We start from the raw sequence: 22,786 nt of genomic DNA, 5'->3' as shown, positions 1-22,786 counted from the left end.
TGTCTGGTCACTCTCCTTCCCTAGTCCAGCTTTGGTCAAGTGGTTGTACTCCTCTTTCCAGTCTACTGTTCCTTGGTCTGTGTTATCAGTGTCCAGTGATGAATTTTAAATCCGGTCCTGTTGATTAAATATAATGATTCCATTTGTATTCTTGAAGGTAGTTGAAGATTACCTAAATATGTTTAGCTTGCACCCCCCTTAGATTGGGGTCTGGCCATTTATTTGATTTTCACAGGCTTTATGTCCAGATGTGACATCACAGCTTACCATTTTCATGCCATTTCCATACCAGAAGAAAAATGCAATGGAACTAAATGGTCATCTGACTACATAAACTGTTACATTAGTGTGTGGGAAGTTGACTCCATATACTTAAATAACCCATAACTAGAAAACATTAAACTTTGCAAAAGATACATCGATGACATCACCATCACTTGGAAGAGCATTGAACAGTACTTTCAAGAATTTTTAGGATACATTAATAACAATAATTAATATCAGTAATCTTAAGCTGTGTCCAAAAGGGACCGATTCACAGAGATCTATTTTTTAAACCTATTTATGTACATTAAGGAAATCAGAATAGATTCAAAAACATACCAGAAGCCAGTAGACGTAAAAGTAAAAGCTACGTGCTAAGAAACAGTTTCCACAAAGGCGCATGGATAAAAAATTCAGAAGGCTTAAAAGGAACTTCATGGGCCAACAGCATGCAGAGAACAAGCTGAAAAGTTACCCCAAAGACTCAAAGAAAGGGGATACCATCAGAAGACATTGGTGGAAGCCCACAAAAGTGAAGATACTGACAGAGACCTCCTACTAGCAACAGAATGCAGAGACATGGTATAATTTATCACGCAATACAACACTGACAGCTGCAAATTCTTGAAAATATTTGAACAATACTGGTAAATAAATAAAGCACTATAGTTTTATAAATAATAAGATAGACCAGTTAAAACATTATAATACAATATCAGAGCTTAGACATCTGGTGATGGAGTTTTGAATTGAGCATTGGCTCCAGCAGGAACACTCCCAGATGATAAGAGGAAGCAAGCAGTGGATCAAAGCTTCATTTTTGATTCTTCTCCAAGCCTCTCTCTAGAACACGTCAAGTCTCTCCCTTCTCGTCAGGGAGGTGGCTTGAAATATGCTGGACTTGCAAGGTGAAACATATTTTGTTACAATACAATATCCGCTTATGTGTATATGCACAATCCTGGGTAGTTGCTTAAGGTGCTTGGATGAGCAAGTGCCCCACAAACACCCATTTTATTAATTGCCCATTCACTCTGTTGTCAATTCATCCTAATATACTGCGAGTTCTGCAGACAATCATGTGGGAGGCAGGCACGGATTTGGGAAAAGGGAACACAGACGCGAGCCTAGGGTGGTAGAATTGCAGTGTTGGCTGGTTGTGCCTTATTTCATCTTAATTTCTTTTGTGTGATGTATACCAGCATAGATAATCCATTATTCATTAATCATTAAGTGCTGATGGCATATATTTATTTCTTATAGATAGATGATTCATGGTGTAGGTTTGGGCCATGGACCTCTGCAGCAATAAGGAGGAGCAGTGGGGGCACCAGTAGCAATAGGGGAAGGAAATAAATCTGTGCCGGCCTAGGGGCATATGTAGTTGTTGGTAGCAAATGTCAGTTTATCAGTAGACCGCTACAATACACATGTATTCCTTCTTCTCTTGGTACAGATTTGTAAACCAAAATGTAATCATATACTCGGTATCAAGCATTAATAGATGTTTACGGCAGTTTATAGACAGTATTTAATTCTTAAAAAATTTAACTAGGTTTATGCAAATTGCTGTGGCTCCCGCTGCTTCCTTCCACTGCGATGGATTCAGGTACAGTTTCCTATTTTTAAACACGAATCATTCTATTTGTAATTTGATTCATAAAAAATCCCAAATCTGCCTGCATTCTGTAAGCTTATTTACAATTACATATAATTTGTGAATTGTTATGCTATGCTAAGGAGAATTTGTAGACACCATAACGGTGTCAGTGATTAGAAAATGAAAAAATGCAGTAACCTTTTATGACATTATCGTGGGGATGCTATACCTGCAGAACCATAACTAGATATGTTGGTGCCCTGGGCGAGAGAGAAGATTATCACTCCCACTTACACCACACACAAACATATCTTTGTGTGAGTAGATGCAGCTTCCCAGTGGCTGCGCCTAGACCTTTACAAGAGTTAGACTGTTCTCCAATCCTATGCTACCCCCTCCTACCTGTTCTTACAGCTTTGACTACCCGGTGCTGCTACTGGAATCTGAAGCTCAGCTGCTTCTTGACCGGATCCTGGAATCTTGGGGCCCTTAATGTAAAAGATTGCTACTATTTAGCTGCTGAAATGCAGAGCGATAAGTAACCATTCTAGGCCACCCTATCCCCAATATTAGATTAAACCGTTTTTGTTTAATAAAAAGGCCGCCTTCTCACAAGCAGCCATAAAATTAAATTATTATCATCCACATTTAGTAGATATGCCTATTTCACCCACAATACAGACACACACAAATGCAAAGGTAAAGGTGGGGATGGGGGGGGGGATAGAGACAGACACACAAAAGGAAGAGACAGAGATGCACACATGGTGAGACTTGCATAGATAGAGGAATGGGAGAGATAATTGCACAGATGTGAAGTGAGGGGTGAGGGGGAAAGAGACTGACACAGACAGGAGTAGGGCAGAGAGGCTGGAGGATACAGGGGATAGGCATGCATGCAGATGGAGACAGGGGAAGGGTAGAGAGGCTGGCACAGACAGGGAGAGGTGCTGGGGAATACAGGGCAAGGGCAAAGATGCTGGCACATACAGAGGAAGGGCTGAGAGGCTTGCACAGACAGGCTAGGCCTGAGAAGCTGGCACAGGCAGTAGATAGACAGCAGCTGGTGCAGACAAGAAGGATAGAGAGGTTGGGGCAGAGTGTGGAAGGGCAGAGAGACTGGCACAGACAAGGGAAGATCAATGAGGCTAACCTAGATGGGAAAGGGCAGGGAGACTGGCACATACATGAATGGCAGGGAGGCTGGTGCAGATGGAGGAAAGGCAGAGAGTAGATGGGAAAGACAGTAAGGCTGGCACAGACGTGTGTAGGGCTGATACTGGAACAGCCAAAGGTTGGGGAGAGAGGATGGCAGATAAGTTAATACTGACACAGGAGAGCATGAAAGTGAACGGTCTGCCATATACTGGATTTTTTTTTCTGTAGTCCTTCTCCATGTACAGAGGGGAGGAGATAAGGGCTCAGGCCCCACAGCCCAGTGGAGGAGAAGTAGAGGTGGGGACAGGAGGAGCTTAGCACATGTTCTGGCATGGATTACAGTGGCGCCTCCATGGCCTTACTACCCGGGTGGACACACCGCCCTCCTAACATCCCTGTATACATGACATCTTCACATGGTGGCTGTATAACAATGCTTTATGGACAATTGATCTATGTGTTTGTTTTGCAACAGGATAAAAATTGAGTCAATGCCGGGGCAGTGATGTCTCTATTACATGTGTGTTATCTTGCACATAACAGCCGCAGGTTCTAAATTGTAATTTGTGGAATGTCTACTTAAGTGCAGTACAATGTGATTTGGAGTCAATCTGCATTTCTTTATACGCTCTCCTATGTACACAGATATTTAAATCTGTGTCGTGTTAATAGGATGTCTGAATTCAGTAACATGATGGATACCTGTTTGATCATGTGCGTATAAATTAGGGCGGTCATAAACCTGGTTCAGCATAGGTTTTAGTATGTGACATAAGAGTTCACAGTTATTTGTTCCTTGATTCATCATGATAATCAACTTATGATTCACAGCTCTTCATTATTAATATTGCCTTCATCTTTTCATTAGTCTGTTGGTTCAGTTGATAGTTTAATTGTTTAATGTGTAACTCGATTTTTATTTTATACTTGTCAGTTCCAATTTGACACTGGGCTGGATTCTGTTGGTTATGTTCAATGCTCGATGCATTTTAATCAGATGTTCCAGCATAATCATGATAACACATATTGAAGGTGAGTATTTTAATACAAAGAATTCTAACCTAAAAACGGAACTCCAGCTCCAGAGAATAATTTTTTTCCAGTTAGATTTGTTTATTTATAACGGCTGAAATATATGGAAGATAGAATTCTCTGAAAGTGAAGTTTCTCATTAAGTTGTCCACACAAATTGCACTCTGTTTGTTCGGCTCAACACTCAGTGACTAGATCAGTGAGTGCATTCACTACACGTAGTTAACCAAATGGCAGTGATCCAGTTGTTTGTTCAGGGCTGGGCATGTATAATGGGGAAGGTTGATGTCTAGGGTGCAGCTACCTAGCTTATGTAGGGGGAATGCATCTCACTAGGGCCTGCCATCACCTCTCCTGCTACTAGAGACTGTCAGAATTGCATATAGGATGGAGCTACTAACTTGTACTTCTGGAGCACCAACTTGCTCCCCTAATACAGCATCCACTGGGCTTGAGTCCGGAAAGAGTCATGGTCATAACATGTTGAAGTGAAGTGCTCTTGCTGTACACTTCCATCTATGGGAAACACTTTGCTGTCTCTAGACCATATATGGAAACATTTACCAACATTCACTAAACTTGCTGCCTGGCCTCTTCAGTAGGACAAGCAATTTTTGTTACCATTGGGAGCGGTCCTGCAGACTGGGATGTATCTGTGGTGTAGGAGAGAAACAGATTAGGACACAATCTGTCTTCAGCTGCCTGCAGTGTTCCTTCTCCCAACCACCCAGGGTCCACTCCTCTTCTTCCTCAGGAAAATAGAGCTTCAAGTCATGCGCTTCTCTATCTGGACAACCATACAGCAGAAAGTATGGACAATAGCCAGTTGGGTGATGGACACGATTGTTATAGATCCATACCACTTCATGCACAAAGTCCGGCCAACTTCTTCTCCCCTTCCATGGTCCTCAACATATGAAGTTGTGTTTGGTCAAACCACTTACAGTCTCCTTTCCCTTGGGGATAATGGGGAATGGCCCTCATCTTGGAAGCAGACTCTTTGGTCAGAGTGAATCTGTTCAGCGCAGCCATGTTTCCTCATGAAGTGTTCCACAATTGCCTTGGTGGCTGTTTCTGATGCCTGATGTTACATCAGCATGGCCACTGTGAATTTGGTGAAATGGTCGGTCATCACCAAGGTGTATTGATATCCACTGAAGCACTCACCAAGCAGTAAATAATCCACCATGAGGATCTCCATACTTCTTCCCATCTTGGTGGTCTGCTTGGGGGTATGTTGTTCAGTGGGTTTGACCACTCCGTGTCTTTGGCAAGACGTGCACACTTCTTCAGTGACCTACTGCAATCCAGGCAAAAAATACGGTTTTGGCTGCTCCCAGGTGTGCTTCTTCTTCATGGGCCTCTACCACGAGATCTTGTGACAAACCTTCTGGTACTACCACCTGCCAAATTGTGTGGAACTCCTGTTCCTGTTATGCACGCTGATCAAAGACTCCTTTAGGAAGTGTCAGTCAATCCCACTGTCCATCAACTTCCTACCAGCAAATATGAGCTGGCCTTGTTCTCACATGGGGGGCCATCCTGTTTCAACATTCTTGAGGCTGGCGTCTTTCTCACAATTTTGAGGCTGGCGTCTTTCTCCTTCTCTGCAGCCCAATCTTACACTGTCTTGCGCAGTCTAATGGTGCAAACAATAGGTGGTACTGGGACCAGCTTTAGGTGGTGCTTCACCCAAGCGAGATCAGGTATCTTAACCTCCTCCTTGTGTTCATTCCCAGAACCCACTGGAATGACCACAGGGAACTGGGTCAGGGCATCAACATTCCCATTGCTCTAACCAGGCTGATACCAGATCTTTAAGGCAAACTTAGCCAGTCTTGCCACCTAATATTGTTCCAGGGCTCCTATCCCTTCCGAATCCATTTAAGCCAGGGTGTTATTGTCAGTGACCATCTCAAGTCTGCTGCTTTTAGGGTAATGTGTACATAGTATTAGTGGGATTCATAAATAAGGCTTGCTCAAAATGGTAGGGGGTGGTTGTCATGGGTATCTGCACTCCCGAAGGGTAACCCTGCATACATTATGCAGCAATGGGCGTGATCGTTATATTACACAGATTAAATTTTCATGTGGAATGGTTATTTATTTTTAGCCCACGTGGTACAAAGTTCGCCAGTTTGATTAAACTGTCAGACTGAAATAGCATAGTGTGTGAGCATCATTATTACCACATACAACATTCTTAAAGGGAGGGTTCCAAATTTTGCATGCCAAAAAATGTATTTTTTACTCCACCTGTTTTAGCAGAAAAACTTCATACCTGCGTTCTGACTTATTTCACCTGTTACTATAAAAGGAAAAAAAAGTTGTGTTGAACTAAATGATGTTAAAGGTGTTCTTTTGGTACTTGAGACAAGGCTACTGGTTTAGGAAAATAAGTAAGAAGAGTGGGAGCAGGCCATTGTAGAAAGGATATAGAGATATAGTTAGATATATATATATAGATAGATAGATATATATATGAGAGAGAGAGATATCTCTCTCTCTATATACACGGCGTGTTATATATATATATATATATTATACACCGTGTGTGTATATAGTGGTTGCAATGGAAATTTAGAAGTGACAGTATGGAAAATGTAGGTGAATGGAATTCTCTAGTTTTACAATGGAGGTAGTATGAGAAGTGACTGTGTGGTATACCACCGTATACCAGCCCACTTCGACCAGTGTGTGTGTGTGTGTGTATATATATATATATATATATATATATATATATATATATATATCTAATATATAAATATATATATATCTATCTAATATATAAATGCTTAGTGGCGTCTGTCTGTCTGTGTGTGTGTGGAAAAAAAAAACCAAGTTGCAGCGCCACCTGCTGGACAGAGTTATACACTGACCTACTAAATTCTTAGTGTGTGTGGGAAAAAAAATTCAAAAAGGGCTGAAATTTGGTAGGGCTCAAACTCATTTTTGTGAGGTAATTTTACTTCATGAACACACATGTGTAGAGGCGTGCGTTAGTGTGTGTGTGTGTAAAAAACTATTTTCTCAGAAAGGGCTCATCCAATTGACCTGAAATTTGGTATACTGACATTATTTGACAAAAAAATTAGAATAGTCAAGTCAGTTAACTTCCATCATCCCCCCTTCCCCCCGTGGGAGGGGTAGTAAAGGCTAAATTTACGAGTTGAGGGGTCAAACGCATTTTCGTGAGGTAATTTTACCTCATGAACACACATTAAAAAGGCCGCTTGCGTCGGGAAGTAACGCTCTTCCCCTGAGGAGGCCTGGGCTAGGCCCAAATGCATGACAAGAACCTTTTTAAGACCTTAAGTAGCTTGATTTGACTAGAATGCATGAGTATCATGCACGGGTTAACTTGTGTGTGTGTGTGTGTGTGTGTGTGTGTGTGTGTGTATATATATATATATATATATATATATATATATATATATATATATATATATATATATGAAGCACTTCAACTATTGCATTTTAAAAAATGTATATCTTACTCTGCATTAGCAAAAAAACATCATCATATTCCCAATGCAAATACAATACACTACAACTGCCTCTGCAGTGCTACACATGGTAATGCATCAGCTTTTATTTTTTTGTATTTTGTAAATCTGTATATTATATTAAAAGATGGACTTTTTGGAAAAGACAGATATTAAGGCTACTTTACTAGCCCTGTTCCTCTTGTTACATATTATTACATAAGTTAGTATATTACATAGCTTAGCACCAGATTGGTTCTCTTATTCTCCCCATACTTTTAGCCAGGGGAGTCCACGGCTTTAAGACTATCTCAGGCTGAAAGGATAACAAGTTGCTGGTCACCACTGAATATCCTTAAATCTCGAAGACTCTTCCGGAGGCACAAGGTTAGTCCGTATTGACTCCATACTGGCTCCATTTTCCAGTGCTGATGGGATCTCATTACCTTACTGGCAGAAGTTGTGATCCTTTCCACAGAAAATCTTCAATGAATCACTGTATGCAGTTCCAGTTTTCTACATTACAACAAGGAAAAGTATCACTACCTACTACATGTACTGTTTTCCATCGTAGTCCAAAACATTTATATTTAATTTATGTTTTGTGTATTGAAATGTGCAAAGAAAGCATTGAGTCACAGCCGTTTATTTTGATATGAGAAAGCAAACAATTAAAGGCAAATCTTGTGTTTGTAAATATAACATATCATAGGACAGTGTGAAGATACCGGGTTTATCTGTCCCAATGCTACCCACTTCACGCTAGCTGGCCACCCATGGGTGCCTTCCTATGCCAGAGAAGTCTACCCAGTACCTTCTAGGATTCGTATAGTCACTCAGGTAAATGCAGTTAGAAAAATACAACAGTATATTTATTGTCATACAAACAACACTAGAATATTATGTACACACAGTAAATAAATGCCAGGCAGGTTTACCACATCATCTGTCCCTTACCCCACTAGCTTAAGGAGTTATAGTCACCTGGCTGTCCAGACTTCACGACCCATGGATCTCTCTCAGCTGCATATATAGACTCTAGTAGAGAACGACAACTCAAAACCAGATCTTGCACTCTTCATGAGTGAAATCCCAAAATGAACACCCCCTCCCTGCTGGAGTGGCTCTTTATATCTCGGGTCTAATTTCCACAGTCTTTCCCCTCCCTGGGCAAACCCCTGGGTCTATTCTTCTTAACCATTGGTCAGTGCTGGACTAGGGGGGTTGGAGAGGAGAGTGAAGATGAGCTGACCTTTCACAGAACCTCTCCTGTTAGATGGCCTGTCTGGACTAGTCTTGTGAGAACAATGGACACTAATTAGTTTTCCCACTCCAGCATCTTGCAACCTGATCCCTACCCATAAACCCCCTGGCTTCACTTTAAAGACAATGAATAACAACCTTACTGCAAGTCATCAATATACAATACACAATATACATATTTACACTGAGCTACAATGTCCCCTTAGCCACATGTAATTAGACAATGCAGTTGTAGTCTGGTGAGCTGGGGAACAAAAGCAAGGGCTATAAAAAGTACTTGCTACTATCCACATTATGTGAGAAACGAGAAACAGAATGGTTACTGTTATCACGCTCCTTTAGTCACAGACAGTATAAATGCATCAGTAAAGATGACGTATAAATAGTGACATTGTCCCTCTGTTATCACCGAAATCTCTCTTCTGCCATCACTCCAACCATTTAATAGCCAAGAGATACAAATCAGGGGTCTGGATTTTTGCATATTGTTAGCTCAGCCAAGAGCCATCTTAATGCATGGGCACGCTGGGCAGTTGCCCGGTGGACCCCACGAGTATAGGGGCCCCATAGGGTTGCCAATTTTTCAGAACATTATTTCAGGAGATTTATTCAGAACTTTCAAACCCTCTTTATTAAAATGTTTAGGTGGACTCATCACTTCAGTCTTAGCTGTTATCTGTTCATGCGATCTTGCTGTTGCAAATGCATATTTTGACCTTGACGAAAACAACATACACGTACTAATTGTAAGCAAGACAAAATTAATACAGATAATTTTTTGAAGTTGTAAAGCTATAATAAATTCCTTCTAAGATTTTTAACAGTCCATGTCAGCTGCCTCCTCCTGCTACCTACTAAACGTAAATAATGAAGGAAATGGAAAGGAGCGCAATGAAGTCTGAAGGCTATGACGAATTTTAGGTAGAGCCCCAGTGCACTGCTTTGCCCGGGGGCCAATAAAGCTGTTAAGACGGCCCTGGCTCAGCCTATAGACTGTAGGACCCAAATTACCACCCTTTTGTATTAAAAGTAGTAAATCTCATGTTTATATTGTATTAGTCTGTATTTCAGACAGTTAACTGAATTGATCAATGTTCTGTATATGCTGGAGTAGCCCTAGGAACTACAGTACATGAAAGCTCATGTGTGTATCCAAATTGTTAGTAGTAAAAAATTGTTTAGAACATCATAACCAATTAGCCTGGATTGATTTGTGCAGTAGTGGTCAGCAGATAGCGTGCAGGCCACCAGTGGTCCAGCGAGCCTTCACCTGCAGCCCCCAGCTCTGTGCCCCGCTCTGATGTATTATAAGGAAGCGGAGAATAAGAGTGTTTAGGAATGTCCAGCTTCTGCGTCACAGAACCACCACTGTACAATGCAGGGAGGTCACACAGCACCAGGGGGGAGGGAGTGCAGTGTGTGTGTGCTCTTACTGGTTCCTCTGCAGGCTCTGGTTGTGAAGGTAAGTATTTTTAGATTATTGATTAGCCAATCATTAGGGGGGCATTAATGGCTCGGGGATAGGTGTTGGGGGCATATGCGGAGATTTGAGTGGCATGTGGGGTATTTTTTAAAATACATGTGGGGTCTGTCTAAGTGGTTAGCACTTCTGCCTCAAAGCACTGGGGTCGTGAGTTCAATTCCCAACCATGGCCTTATCTGTGTGGCGTTTGTATGTTCTTCACGTGTTTGCGTGGGTTTCCTCCGGAAGCTCTGGTTTCCTCCCTCACTCTAAAAACATAATAGTACCTAGGTTCCCTGTGCGGCGCGGCTCCCAGGGGTGCCGCGGCGCTGTCACAGGGGTGCCGTGGCCAGGGAGAAGAAAAAGAAAAAAAAAGAAAGAAAAGCTTACCAATCCGGCGGCGCCCGGGACCCAGCAACCTCCTCCCTCCTCGATTCTCACTGAATGCCGGGTGTGACGTTATCACTCCCAACATATTCAGGGAGAAGTGGCAGGAGAGAGGATGCTGGGTCAGAGCGCGGATGCAGAGGGGGCTGAAAGGATGCAGAGCGCGGATGCAGAGGGGGCACAGAGTGTGTGTGGATGCAGAGGGGGCACAGAGTGTGTGTGGATGCAGAGGGGGCACAGAGTGTGTGTGGATGCAGAGGGGGCACAGAGTGTGTGTGGATGCAGAGGGGGCACAGAGTGTGTGTGGATGCAGAGGGGGCACAGAGTGTGTGTGGATGCAGAGGGGGCACAGAGTGTGTGTGGATGCAGAGGGGGCACAGAGTGTGTGTGGATGCAGAGGAAGCACAGAGTGTGTGTGGATGCAGAGGAGGCACAGAGTGTACGGATGCAGGCGGCACAGAGTTAGCTGTAAATTATTTTTTGACAGAAATATAATTGAAAAAAATATATATATAAATATTATTTTCCCTTGGAATTATGTGTATTATTTTTGCATACAACTAAATAAGTATCTCTGTCCTGACCTAAATACTTATTATTTTTTTTTTGACTACTTATAAAACAGGACTGCGCGATAATTATTTTGGAGGGGTGCCTTGAAAAAAATATGGAGACTCTAAGGGTGCCACAAACTGCAAAAGTTTGGGAACCACTGTACTAGTAGGTTAATTGGCTGCTATCAAAATTGACCCTAGTCTCTCTCTCTCTCTGTCTGTGTGTATGTTAGGGAATTTAGACTGTAAGCTCCAATGAGGCAGGGACTGATGTGAGTGAGTTCTCTGTATAGCGCTGCGGAATCAGTGGCGCTATATAAATAAAGGGTGATGATTAGGAGGTGCCGAGGCCCTTTTAGGGATAGATATATGTATATATATGAGAGAGAGGGGATTAAGCAGTCAGGACACTTAATTTCTCTTGTCAGAATTTGTCTCGTTATTGATTGTTAATGGCATTCTTCCAAGATTACACATATGATGCCATTTTAGCCATGTAATGATAATATGAAATGTGTCCATTCCATCTTACAATTTTCTACATGCTGAGTATTCTAAGTGTCTCCGCAACTTAAACATTGATGACCCTACTCATCCACTGTGTTTTTATTCCTTAGGCCAGACCCCTGGAAGTGAAACTCAAAGCTAAAAACTGGTAATGTATCCAATATTTAATTTCAACTCTTTCCAATGCATATGTAATATACTAGGGTGCACTTACTAAAGGGAAATCATTGTAGAAAATCAAATACAATATATGAATATTTGAAATACCTCCTTTCTCATGTAAATTAGCTGTTTAGTATATAGTTCTTTAAAAAAAAAAGTGTGTAAATAAATGTGTATCCGGGATGTCATCCAGCATGATGCAAACCTCCTAATATGTCAAGTGACAAAATCCAATATAAAATAATTTAATAGGGTGTTCAGCCAGTCTGTACAGTAGCATTAAGTCTACCAATGTCTGGAATTGTGCAGGAGCGATGCAGCACCATTCTTCCACAAGAGTCACTCAACTGATGCTTAGTTGGTGGTGGAGGAAAACGCTGTGTCAGGCATTGTTCCTATAAATGTTCCATTAAGTCTGATCTGGTGACTAAGAAGGCCATGACATAAGGACATCCGTGTCATGCTCAGCAAAACTTTGGGTGAACAGATGTGCTTTGTGATCATCCTGGAAGACATCTCATCCATAAGGAAAGAAATACTGCAAAATGGGGTGAAGATGATTGCTAAATACAATTAAGTAGCAATTAGAATTGCCTTTGTCTACTAAGACAATGACTGCACCTAAACAATGCCAGGAAAATAATGCCCCCAACATTCTGAAAACACCAGGACCTTTAACTGATGGAAACAAGTACTCAGGACTGTAGAATTATATAGACTGCCAATCATCTGTTTGTCAAGAACACGCTGAAGGATGATTCATCTGACCATATCATCATCGTCAGCAGCTATTTATATAGCGCCACTAATTCCGCAGCGCTGCACAGAGAACTCACTCACATCAGTCCCTGCCCGATTGGAGCTTACAGTCTAAATTTCCTAACATATACACACACAGACCAGGAGAGACTAGGGTCAATTTAATTGCAGCCAATTAACCTACCAGTATGTTTTTGAAGTGTGGGAGGAAACCCACGCAAACACAGGGAGAACATACAAACTCCACACAGATAAGGCCATGGTCGGGAATTGAACTCACGACCCCAGTGCTGTGAGACAGAAGTGCTAACCTTTAAGCGACCGTGCTGCCCCAATTTTACTTTCCTCTACTGTTGGTAATCTATTGTTTGTGCTCTGTGCACCACTGAACTGATAAACAGACATTGCCAGGTGTGATGAGTGGTTTATTCATTGCACCCTGACTATATCCCGCTCTGTGGAGCTGTCATTGGACCATTTATTATGAAACTGGCTCCTTGTGTCACAGGTTGCATTTTGCAGGTAATCTGCATTTAATTTCTTGTTTTAATTTGCACTTTGAATAATGCACCAATCCTGGAGTATGCCCTTTCACACACTGCATCCTTTTACTGATTATGTTCGTCCCACAGAGTACCATGCTGCTATCATCATCATTTATTTATATAGTGGCAACATATTCCGTAGCGCTTTACAATTGGGGACAAATATAGTAAACTAATGAACAAACTGGGTAGAACAGACGAAGAGGTGAGAATGCCCTGCTCGCAAGCTTTCACCTTAAACATTAATAATAATGAAACCTTAGTGTTCAGCTGTCTTGATCACTGAAGCCAGTGCAAACCGCCAACAATCACCCCACTTTCAAAGACATGGAGGTCTCCTCTTGCAGCCATTCTAACCATTAGGCCTTAATTAGGCAACCAGGCTAGTCCAGCATTTATATACATGGCCCTGGTCATGCTGGGATGCTAATTGCGTAATTAACACATGTACAACACTGTGTGGAAGTCTTTGCTTTCAATATGTTTGGTATTCCTCTTTTGCCCATATCTTTTCATTGTTTTGTCAACTGCCTGTATTTATAGAGTTGATAATATAAATTCCCATAAACACTGCACGAGGTGCAATATTCATATATGAGAAATATTAATAACACATTAGTGTTGGACAATATTATGCGAGTGTTTACAGGGCTACACTTTTAGGAGCAAGTGTAACTTAGTGTATCCATAAAAATTATAAATACGTAAGAGGAAGTCATAAATTACCCTCTGGTATTTGAACACATTCTGTAAGCAAAATATATTCAGAATGACCTATTTTTTCCATCAGTAGAATAGCTTGACACATTTATCACTTTCATTCTAACCTTCATATATGTAGCAATTTTGCTGCCTAATGGTACAACTGTTAAACTGTCACTATCTATATTTTGTATGTGGGTAGAGAACTGTACAGTAATTTCTCTGGGTGGATCCCAGGTGTAATGTTCTACTGCTAGTCACTTGGCTCTATAAAAATGAAATACACATTGACTTCATTATCTCAGCTTTCAGCACTAGTCATCAGAACACAAGGAACAAGGAAATATTGTGCAAGATTAATATTGTAAAACATTGTTTGTGGGGTGTCAGCTTCTTTGTAGAAATGTTAACTTCACCCAGTTTTTTTCTTAAATTATTTCCCTGTTCATAATAAGGTGTTGACTAATCTATGAGTGAACCACAGCATTTAAAATAATTAGTTTCTTTGCAGCTGTAGTTTATGGTACATTTATATGAAGTAAAAGCACAAAATGGAACAAGCAGTGATAAAAAAAAAAAAAAAAAAAAAAGCCAAAAAAGACCAAATACAAGAAAGATGGCAGTAGGTATGGTAACACTAGAAACAGTGGTTTGTCAGGTCAGACCCATTTATATGCGGTTTATAAGCATTGAAAACAGATGTAAAAGGCATTTAAAAAATTGGCTGTGGGCATGAGTCTTAAAGCTGGCCATAAACACTGATAGCCAGACAACTGATCCCAATGTGTATGCAAAGCCTGATAATATTAGTTATATGTATAGCATCATTGTCGGGGATATTGGAAAGTGACAACTAACAGCCAGAACATTCCTCCATTGTCCTCTAAAAATGAGGTTAGCATTGATCAGTTAGCCACATGGTCATACTGGCAAATGTGCATACACTAAAATGGTGAACACACAGTATCCAGTGAGGACAAGGCGGACACAAAGGTTGTCTGGAAGTGCTGTAAATTTTGCCAAACATGGAACATTTTTTATCCGCTCACCAACAAGGTACTGCAGTGCCGAACTATCACTGCTGTAGAGAGTGCGGCTGCTATGGGTCCCTGTGGTAAGAGCCCAGCAATGTCACTTCACAAGCCCAAGTCCCCGCTCCGCTCTCAGAAGACCCTGTTTGGTGCTGTTCATCAGAGTGGGAGTCGCTGGAACCGCCACCAAATTTTGCTATGGGACACCATGATGCACTGTACCGCCCCTGAACTAATGCATTTCTGTACAATCACATCAATATGTAATTGAGACAAATAGGTTACGATTGTATTTCTAGCGAACTGATTGTTTGTAATCAAATAGTTTCTCAAAAAAATTAAATCATGTCACACACAAAACAATTTCAAATAAGTAGAGTGGACATTTCCTTTTAACCTGCCTTACTTGTTTGCAGCCTATGAAGAATGTAGGACTGTTGATAGATCATTGGACTCCAATCGCATGCAATCAATATACCCACTTCAATCAGCTTCAGCCCAATACATTTAGGTTAAATATTCTCTACTGTGGACGCTTGGATTATTAATCCATCTAACCATATACATAAAATAATATAAAATTATTGGATTGAAACTTGTGGGTCCAGGAAAAGTATTAATGTTCCAAAGACCTGCTCGGCAAGGTCTGTTGAAATGAATGAATTGGAGTAGGAAGGGCGCGATTGCCATGATTAGTCATTTTGCAGATTTGACATTTTAAAGTGAACAGAGTCCTTTTCAGACAAACAAGTGAGATAAACATTATTTATAGGTGCTGTATTTCAGCCATAACTTAGCATAAATAATTATTTAAAAATCATATTTGAGGATTTGCATTAATTAAAATTGAGTTATTGTTTGCCTTTCATATCTTTCCATACTAGAAGAAACCTGTTAATAAAAAAAAAAACAACAATTCTTAATCCCTTTTCGTCAACTCCATAGAAGATCTGCAGTAAGTGGATCTACAGTTGCTACAGGACAGTGGGTGGGTGCTTTACTCCCACTACTAGAATGAATACGGGGGCTGCTTCGGCACCCAGACTCGTGATTAGAAAATGTGAGATCTGCGTCCCCGATGCAAAATTTTATTTTCCACATTGAGGTTGCAATGCAGATGTAGCAATGACACTGTGACGTCATCAGGGAATTCCTTCATAAAGAGGTGACCCAATCTATCATTAAATCACTATTACAAGTCACCTTCCACATGCTGACCTGCAGGCCTTGACAGAAAAAAAGCAAAATATCAACAATATTAACCAAATAAACAAATAAAATAAATATTAAAAATAAATGAAAATGAAAAAAACATGATAAAACTGTAAAACATGACTTTACTCTCCCCCAACTCACTTTCCAGAACCAGGACACCATCTTACCCACTCGGAGTGTCACTGAGTACAAAAATGTGTGTGTGTGTCACACAGAAGTAATGTTGCCATTGTGTGTAAACCAGTCTGTTATATGTCACGTTCATACATTGTTGGTGGATTACTGCTAGACTAGTGGAAGTTAGTATTTGAAGGCCACTATGTACTATCTTGCAATACTATTTCACACTGGGTTGGAGCAGCATCATGACGACTCATGTGCTCTATGTTCACAGGTTAATGCAGATTTTCAAAATGTAATGTTTGTGAACTTGAACTTGCTAAAGTTTCACGAGTATTATTGATGTGTAAGGTGATAGCAGCATGGTACTCTGTGGGAGGAACATAATCCGTAAAGAGAACAGTGGGGGAAAGGGCATACTCCAGGATTGGTACATTAATTCAAAGTGAAAACTAAAACAAGAAATTAAATGCAGATCAATTACCTGCAAATTTCAACCTGTGGCACAAGCAGCCAGTTTCATAATAAATGGGCCAATGACAGCTTCACAGGGCGGGATATAGTCAGGGTGCAGTGCGTAAACCGCTTATCACACCTGGCAATGTCTGTTTACAAGTTCAGTGGTGCACAGAGCACAAACAATAGACTACCAACAATAGAGGAATGTTGGGGCAGCACGGTGGCTTAGTGGTTAGCACTTCTGTCTCACAGCACTGGGGTCGTGAGTTCAATTCCCGACCGTGGCCTTATCTGTGTGGAGTTTGTATGCTCTCCCCATGTTTGCATGGGTTTTCACTCCAAAAACATACTAGTAGGTTAATTGGCTGCTAATAAATTGACCTTAGTCTCTCTTGGTCTATGTGTGTGTATATGTTAGGGAATTTAGTCTGTAAGCTCCAATGGGACAGGGACTGATGTGAGTGAGGTCTCTGTACAACACTGCGGAATTAGTGGCGCTATATAAAGAGCTGATGATGATGTCACTCATTTACCACTTTTACGTTTACAGATGTACTTCCTAGACCGGATTAAGATTTCTTGAGCATTATATATATCTTTGACCACATTACACTGCATTCTTCATTTTACTTTCATGAGATATTTGCTTATATTTCAGATTTAATTTAATTGTATTTTATGCTTTATGTGATTTATGCTTTAAAGTTGTATGGAGCCAGGGTTTGATCTTTATATCAGTTTCACCCAAGAAATAGCAATAGCACTTTATAATACAGCAGTATTGATACGTTTTATAACCACTATTACAGGGTTGTACTCATTATTAAATGTCTCTCTGGCTATTGCAAATGTCATGTTTGCATGTCAGTTTTCTCTTAGGTAGTCTTATAATTTTGGCCATAAAGATGACTACCTTTTTCAAGATATTTTAAATTACAAATAAAGAATCATTTAATCTATTTGCTAAGCCTGTGACACTTTAAATACCATTCATTTCTATCTTGTGCCAATTGTTGCACATTGTTCACTTCATTTAGAAATAGGAGTAAATTCTGCTAGAAAGTGCAATTTTGTACCTTGGCAAAACCATGTTATGCTGCAGGGAAGGGGTGGGGGGGGGGGGGGGGGAGTCTAAAATGTGCAGTCAGATTTAGAGTTAGTGAGTGTCCTAGCTCAACTCTAAATTGAAGTGAGAATATCAAACCTGTGTATTTGTGTGATATGTGCAAAATTTGGCAGTGTTTTCCCTACATGCCAGACGAATTGTTTTTACACCCCTTGCATCAAAACATGGTTTGTCCAGTTGCATATGTGCACTATTATGTGCACTATTATGTGCACTATTATGCCAGATTTGCTCCTACCACTAAATGAGGTCCTATGTTCTACTCAGCTGTCTTTGTGGCCTGTTAGACATAACTTGTCTTGATTTTCAAATAAATAACAATTTTTACCTTTTACCTTTCAGCACAGATCAACTGAATGTACGTCTGGGATTTGACCTCTGTGATGATGAAAAGCTTTACCTCTCCCAGAGGAGAAAACTTGTTGCTAGTACATTAAAGAAGGTTCTGAAGCTCGACAGAGATCTAGAGGATCACGAGGTTTGTGAATCCCACTCCCAATTGTAAAACTTTTTACAACCAACATTTACATTATTAATAAGTAAGATTGACCCCTCGCTGGAAGAGCCTGACTAATCTTCTGGCCTGGCCTGAGCTATATCTTATTGGTCAGTTTTGAGTGTCTCCTAGTGGGAGAGGAAAAGCCATTGGATGTTACAAGACCTGTATAGACTCTTGTAAAGAGTCTGCACTGCTACAGCATCTAAATTCATGTTACTGTACGTGCATGTCCTAAAGAAAGATAGATATATATATATAGATTATATATATATATATATATATATATATATATATATATATATATATGTATGTATGTATGTATGTATGTGTGTGTGTGTGTAATATGGGAAAATAAGCAAACAGAAAACTTCCAAAGTAAGGTTAAAATGTGAAACTGAACTAGTAGCAGCACCATAGTTAAATCTAAGTTTTCCTATTCTTAAACTCATTATTTGTTACATAAACCAAGTGAAATCACTGTTTCCTTCTGGGAGTATACTGAAATGTACTTTGTAAATGCAATTCGTTTATCTCCAAAGAACATGATCAAAGTCCCTTAAATAGATTGTATATAAAACATTTATGCAGGCTATGTATGCTGCATTATTGCCAGCGATATCAACCAATTGGTCAAATAATGCCACATGTGTACCCATAATAAACATGATGCCCTTTAAGTATCGGATTAACATGGAGCAGATCATTAGCAGGTATGTTGGAAAATGCATTCGAAAATTAACCTCTATCAGCCTGTGTGTACAGTTATCTTCTGACTGCATTAACCAGGCCCGAGTGATCCAGCCGTTTGGCCAGAACACCGACCGGATATCGTCCAATATGGCCAATCACGTGTGGTGCCAAACTAGATCGTGACTCTGTCACTGTGTGCTCAAGCCCAGTGAATGATTCGCCTGTGTGTGATCAGCTTATACAAATTGTTTTCTCACCTCCATTGTCTGCCTGTATCAATCAATTCACCTTCATCTTAGCAGTGTGGAAATAATTTCAGATCTGTGGTAATGAGTCAATAGCGGACTCTTATCCACTGAGCCAGAAAATTTGCAACTCAATCATCTCCCAGAAACCGCAAAGGAGAGAATTTATTGATGATGCTTCTCTGACCATTTTCTCACCATGAGGGTCTGTGTGCCCTGTAAACTAAAACAACTTCTAGTAATAGTAGACAACATTTTCTAACCGTTTTCCTTTCATCAACTATGGGTAAGAAATTATTTTAAAATGTTTATTTCTTATTATCTTGGTATTTTGCCCTACTCACTTCCATAACTTTCTTAATTTAAGGGCAGCAAAATATTTTCACAGTTTGTTATTTAGGAAACACGAAACTATACATTTTATAATGAACGGAACGAAGACACTAACGATCCTTATTGCAACATAAACTTTTTACTATTGCAAAATAAGGTTATGTAATGAAATAAGTTGGTTCATCTTCATAATAAAATAATAATTATAATGACAAAATCCATCATAAAAGTTCTGCAGTGCTTGCGTTGAGTAATATTTAATGGATGCTGTTCGTTCCAGAAGAGCACTAATTATGTTGACCTCACCTTCTTTGATGAAGAAGGGACCTACTAGCCCTTATGCAATCCGGTCTACTGGCAGATAATAAGTTAAATGTGTTATTCCAATGTTTTCTGTGGACCCAGCTTGGAAAGCGAAGGACTCTAGCTTATCATATAATTTAGTATATAACGCATGCGGCCCTTCCCAAGAAGATCTTGTCATTCACTACTATAGTTAAGCTGTTTGAGGATATTAATGCTCTTTAATACTTTGATCTCACGAATGACGTCTGATTCTGTATTGTCTGTTGAAATAGATTCCTGTGATTGCGGTCACAACAACAGGCGGTGGCGTCAGGGCAATGACGTCTCTTTATGGTACCCTGTCTGGACTGAAGAAGCTGAATCTGTTGGACTGTGTGTCCTACATTACTGGAGCATCTGGGTCCACATGGTGAGAACAAGTCTTATTCATCATCATCATCAGCTATTTATATAGCGCCACTAATTCCGCAGCGCTGTACAGAGAACTCGCATCAGTCCCTGCCCCATTGAAGCTTAGAGTCTAAATTCCCTAACATACACACAGACACGGACAGAGAGAGAGACAGACTAGGGTCAATTTTGATAGCAGCCAATTAACCTACCAGTATGTTTTTGGAGTGTGGGAGGAAACCGGAGCACCCAGAGGAAACCCACGCAAACACGGGGAGAACATGCAAACTCCACACAGATAAGGCCATGGTCGGGAATTGAACTCATAACCCCAGTGCTGTGAGGCAGAAGTGCTAACCACTGAGCCATCTTTCTACCCAACAGTTAACACATTACAAATGCTTACGTTTGTGACTGATATGTGTATTTTCTTTTTTTCATGCAGGGCAATAAGTAAACTATATGAAGACCCAAACTGGTCACAGAAAGATCTGGCCGAACCAATAGAAGATGCTCGCAGAAACGTGGCCAAAAGCAAGACTTCTGCTCTTACTTTTGATCGTCTGGCTTTTTATCGGGAGGAATTGAGAAAACGAGCAGGAATGGGCTACAAGACTTCGTTCACAGACATGTGGGGTCTGCTAATAGAGTCCATGTTTCATGATAAGGTGAATTTTGTGTACATAATAGTTTATTTGCCACCGATGGATAAGTAATAAAGCCCAGCATATATATTGCTCTCAAAATTTTGAAAAGAAAAGCAGAAACGTCTCAGGCTATACAATTACCCCCATACATTATTCTAGGTCTCAAATCGTGTAGAACAGTTATAGAAAGCTATTCCCCTTACCTTGTTAATTTGATGTCAACAGGAGTCTTAATTAAGTGAAAATAAGCATTGTGAGGTAAAGACGTTGGGTAGAAAATAAGGCGACTATCCTAGGAAATTCAAAACACTGGGAGCCCTAAGCATATGTTGTGTTAGGCAACTCTCAAATTGTCAATCAATAGTAATTTTGATGTACGGTGCTTTATGAACTTTCAGTAAAACATAAGGATCAGATAAAGTAATTTTTAGCAAAATGAATAGAAATAGAAGCTGACATATAGCTTGCTAGCAGTTATCACCTATAGCCTACCATTAAACTATGCCGTAGTGCCCAATTAATTACTGAAAATGGTAAATAACAGATGAAGATTTTTCTTTAGGATTTACAGTGAACCTTGGCATAAGGTGCACAAAGCACATGGTACTGAGCAAGGCGTATCTCTACAAAGAGATACATCCATTGTGTTATTTAATTCCCTGCAATAATAGGAACAGACACCAGGGGGCTTATTTATTAAGCTGCTACTGCGACAACTCCCAGATTCTCAGCGGTTTTCCAGCATTTTTGTTTTAAAAAATGGCCGCTTTATTAAAAACACAACCTGATGGGCTTTGTCTTTAATGACATCTCTCTGTCTTAACTTCAGAAATAACTATTGTGGGCTTGCTTGTGTGATAGCAAAATTGGCTTACTGTATGTTACACATTTTCAATATACTGTACAAAAGTAGTCTAGTTTTACCATCATTTGACTATGGTTACATAAGAATGGCACTTTGTATGGTAACATTGATACAGTTTATTGCAGTATATTCCTGTGTTACTCTGTGAATAGTGAGATGCAGAGATGAATATACTGGCCTGCAATTGTCCTGTTCACGTGTAGCTCTCACATCTGTAAACTATTATGTGAATGTTTCTGAAGTATTGGAAATTCTGACACTCAGCTGTGTAACAGTAGCGGTTACCTAGGTAACGCATCAACACAACTGAAATAGAAGGGCTGTAATACACATTTATGAATAGACATTTGACTAGGCTTCTCTCCTACTTACACTTCCCATTGTGTGAATGTTAGTATAACTCTGGAAAATGAATTTCTGTTAAATTACCTTCAAGCTGTCTATTACTATATTATTCTGTACAGTGTAATTATAATGATGCAATAACAAAATCTGTATTATATGTTCAATGTGATACAAAATGAAAAACACTGGTCACGTATGTCAAGAAAACCTGATATATACACATAGTGGAGGGATACATTTTGTAGATTAATAAGAATACAGAATGTGATTTCATTAGAAACCAGTTCCTCATAAATACAAGTCAGCCCTCATGAATTTTATTTAGGTGGTGCCTCAGTGGTGTCATCACTGCAGTAGCTCATGCGCCCCAGTGACGTCACTGCAGGAGCTCATGCGCCCCAGTGACGTCACTGCAGGAGCTCATGCGCCCCAGTGACGTCACTGCAGGAGCTCATGCGCCCCAGTGACGTCACTGCAGGAGCTCATGCGCCCCAGTGACGTCACTGCAGGAGCTCATGCGCCCCAGTGACGTCACTGCAGGAGCTCATGCGCCCCAGTGACGTCACTGCAGGAGCTCATGCTCCCCAGTGACGTCACTGCAGGAGCTCATGCTCCCCAGTGACGTCACTGCAGGA

At 40.4% G+C, this 22,786-nt stretch overlaps 1 protein-coding gene across 2 annotated transcripts in view; it reads left to right on the top strand.

The window, feature by feature from the left end:
- The window catches only part of LOC142108146 (cytosolic phospholipase A2 delta-like), a 68,791-nt gene that overhangs the window by 34,207 nt on the left and 11,798 nt on the right, over positions 1 to 22,786 (top strand). For both annotated transcript variants that reach the window (XM_075191753.1, XM_075191752.1), the window contains exons 10-13: positions 11,823 to 11,860; positions 18,174 to 18,309; positions 20,177 to 20,313; positions 20,740 to 20,962. In XM_075191753.1, coding sequence (XP_075047854.1) covers positions 11,823 to 11,860; positions 18,174 to 18,309; positions 20,177 to 20,313; positions 20,740 to 20,962 — 534 coding nt within the window. The remainder of the gene's footprint in view (positions 1 to 11,822; positions 11,861 to 18,173; positions 18,310 to 20,176; positions 20,314 to 20,739; positions 20,963 to 22,786) is intronic.

Source organism: Mixophyes fleayi, chromosome 12, assembly GCF_038048845.1.
Source record: "Mixophyes fleayi isolate aMixFle1 chromosome 12, aMixFle1.hap1, whole genome shotgun sequence".
Lineage (NCBI taxonomy): Eukaryota > Metazoa > Chordata > Amphibia > Anura > Limnodynastidae > Mixophyes > Mixophyes fleayi.
Note: the sequence above shows the minus strand (reverse complement) of the source record. Positions and strands in the feature narration are given on the sequence as shown.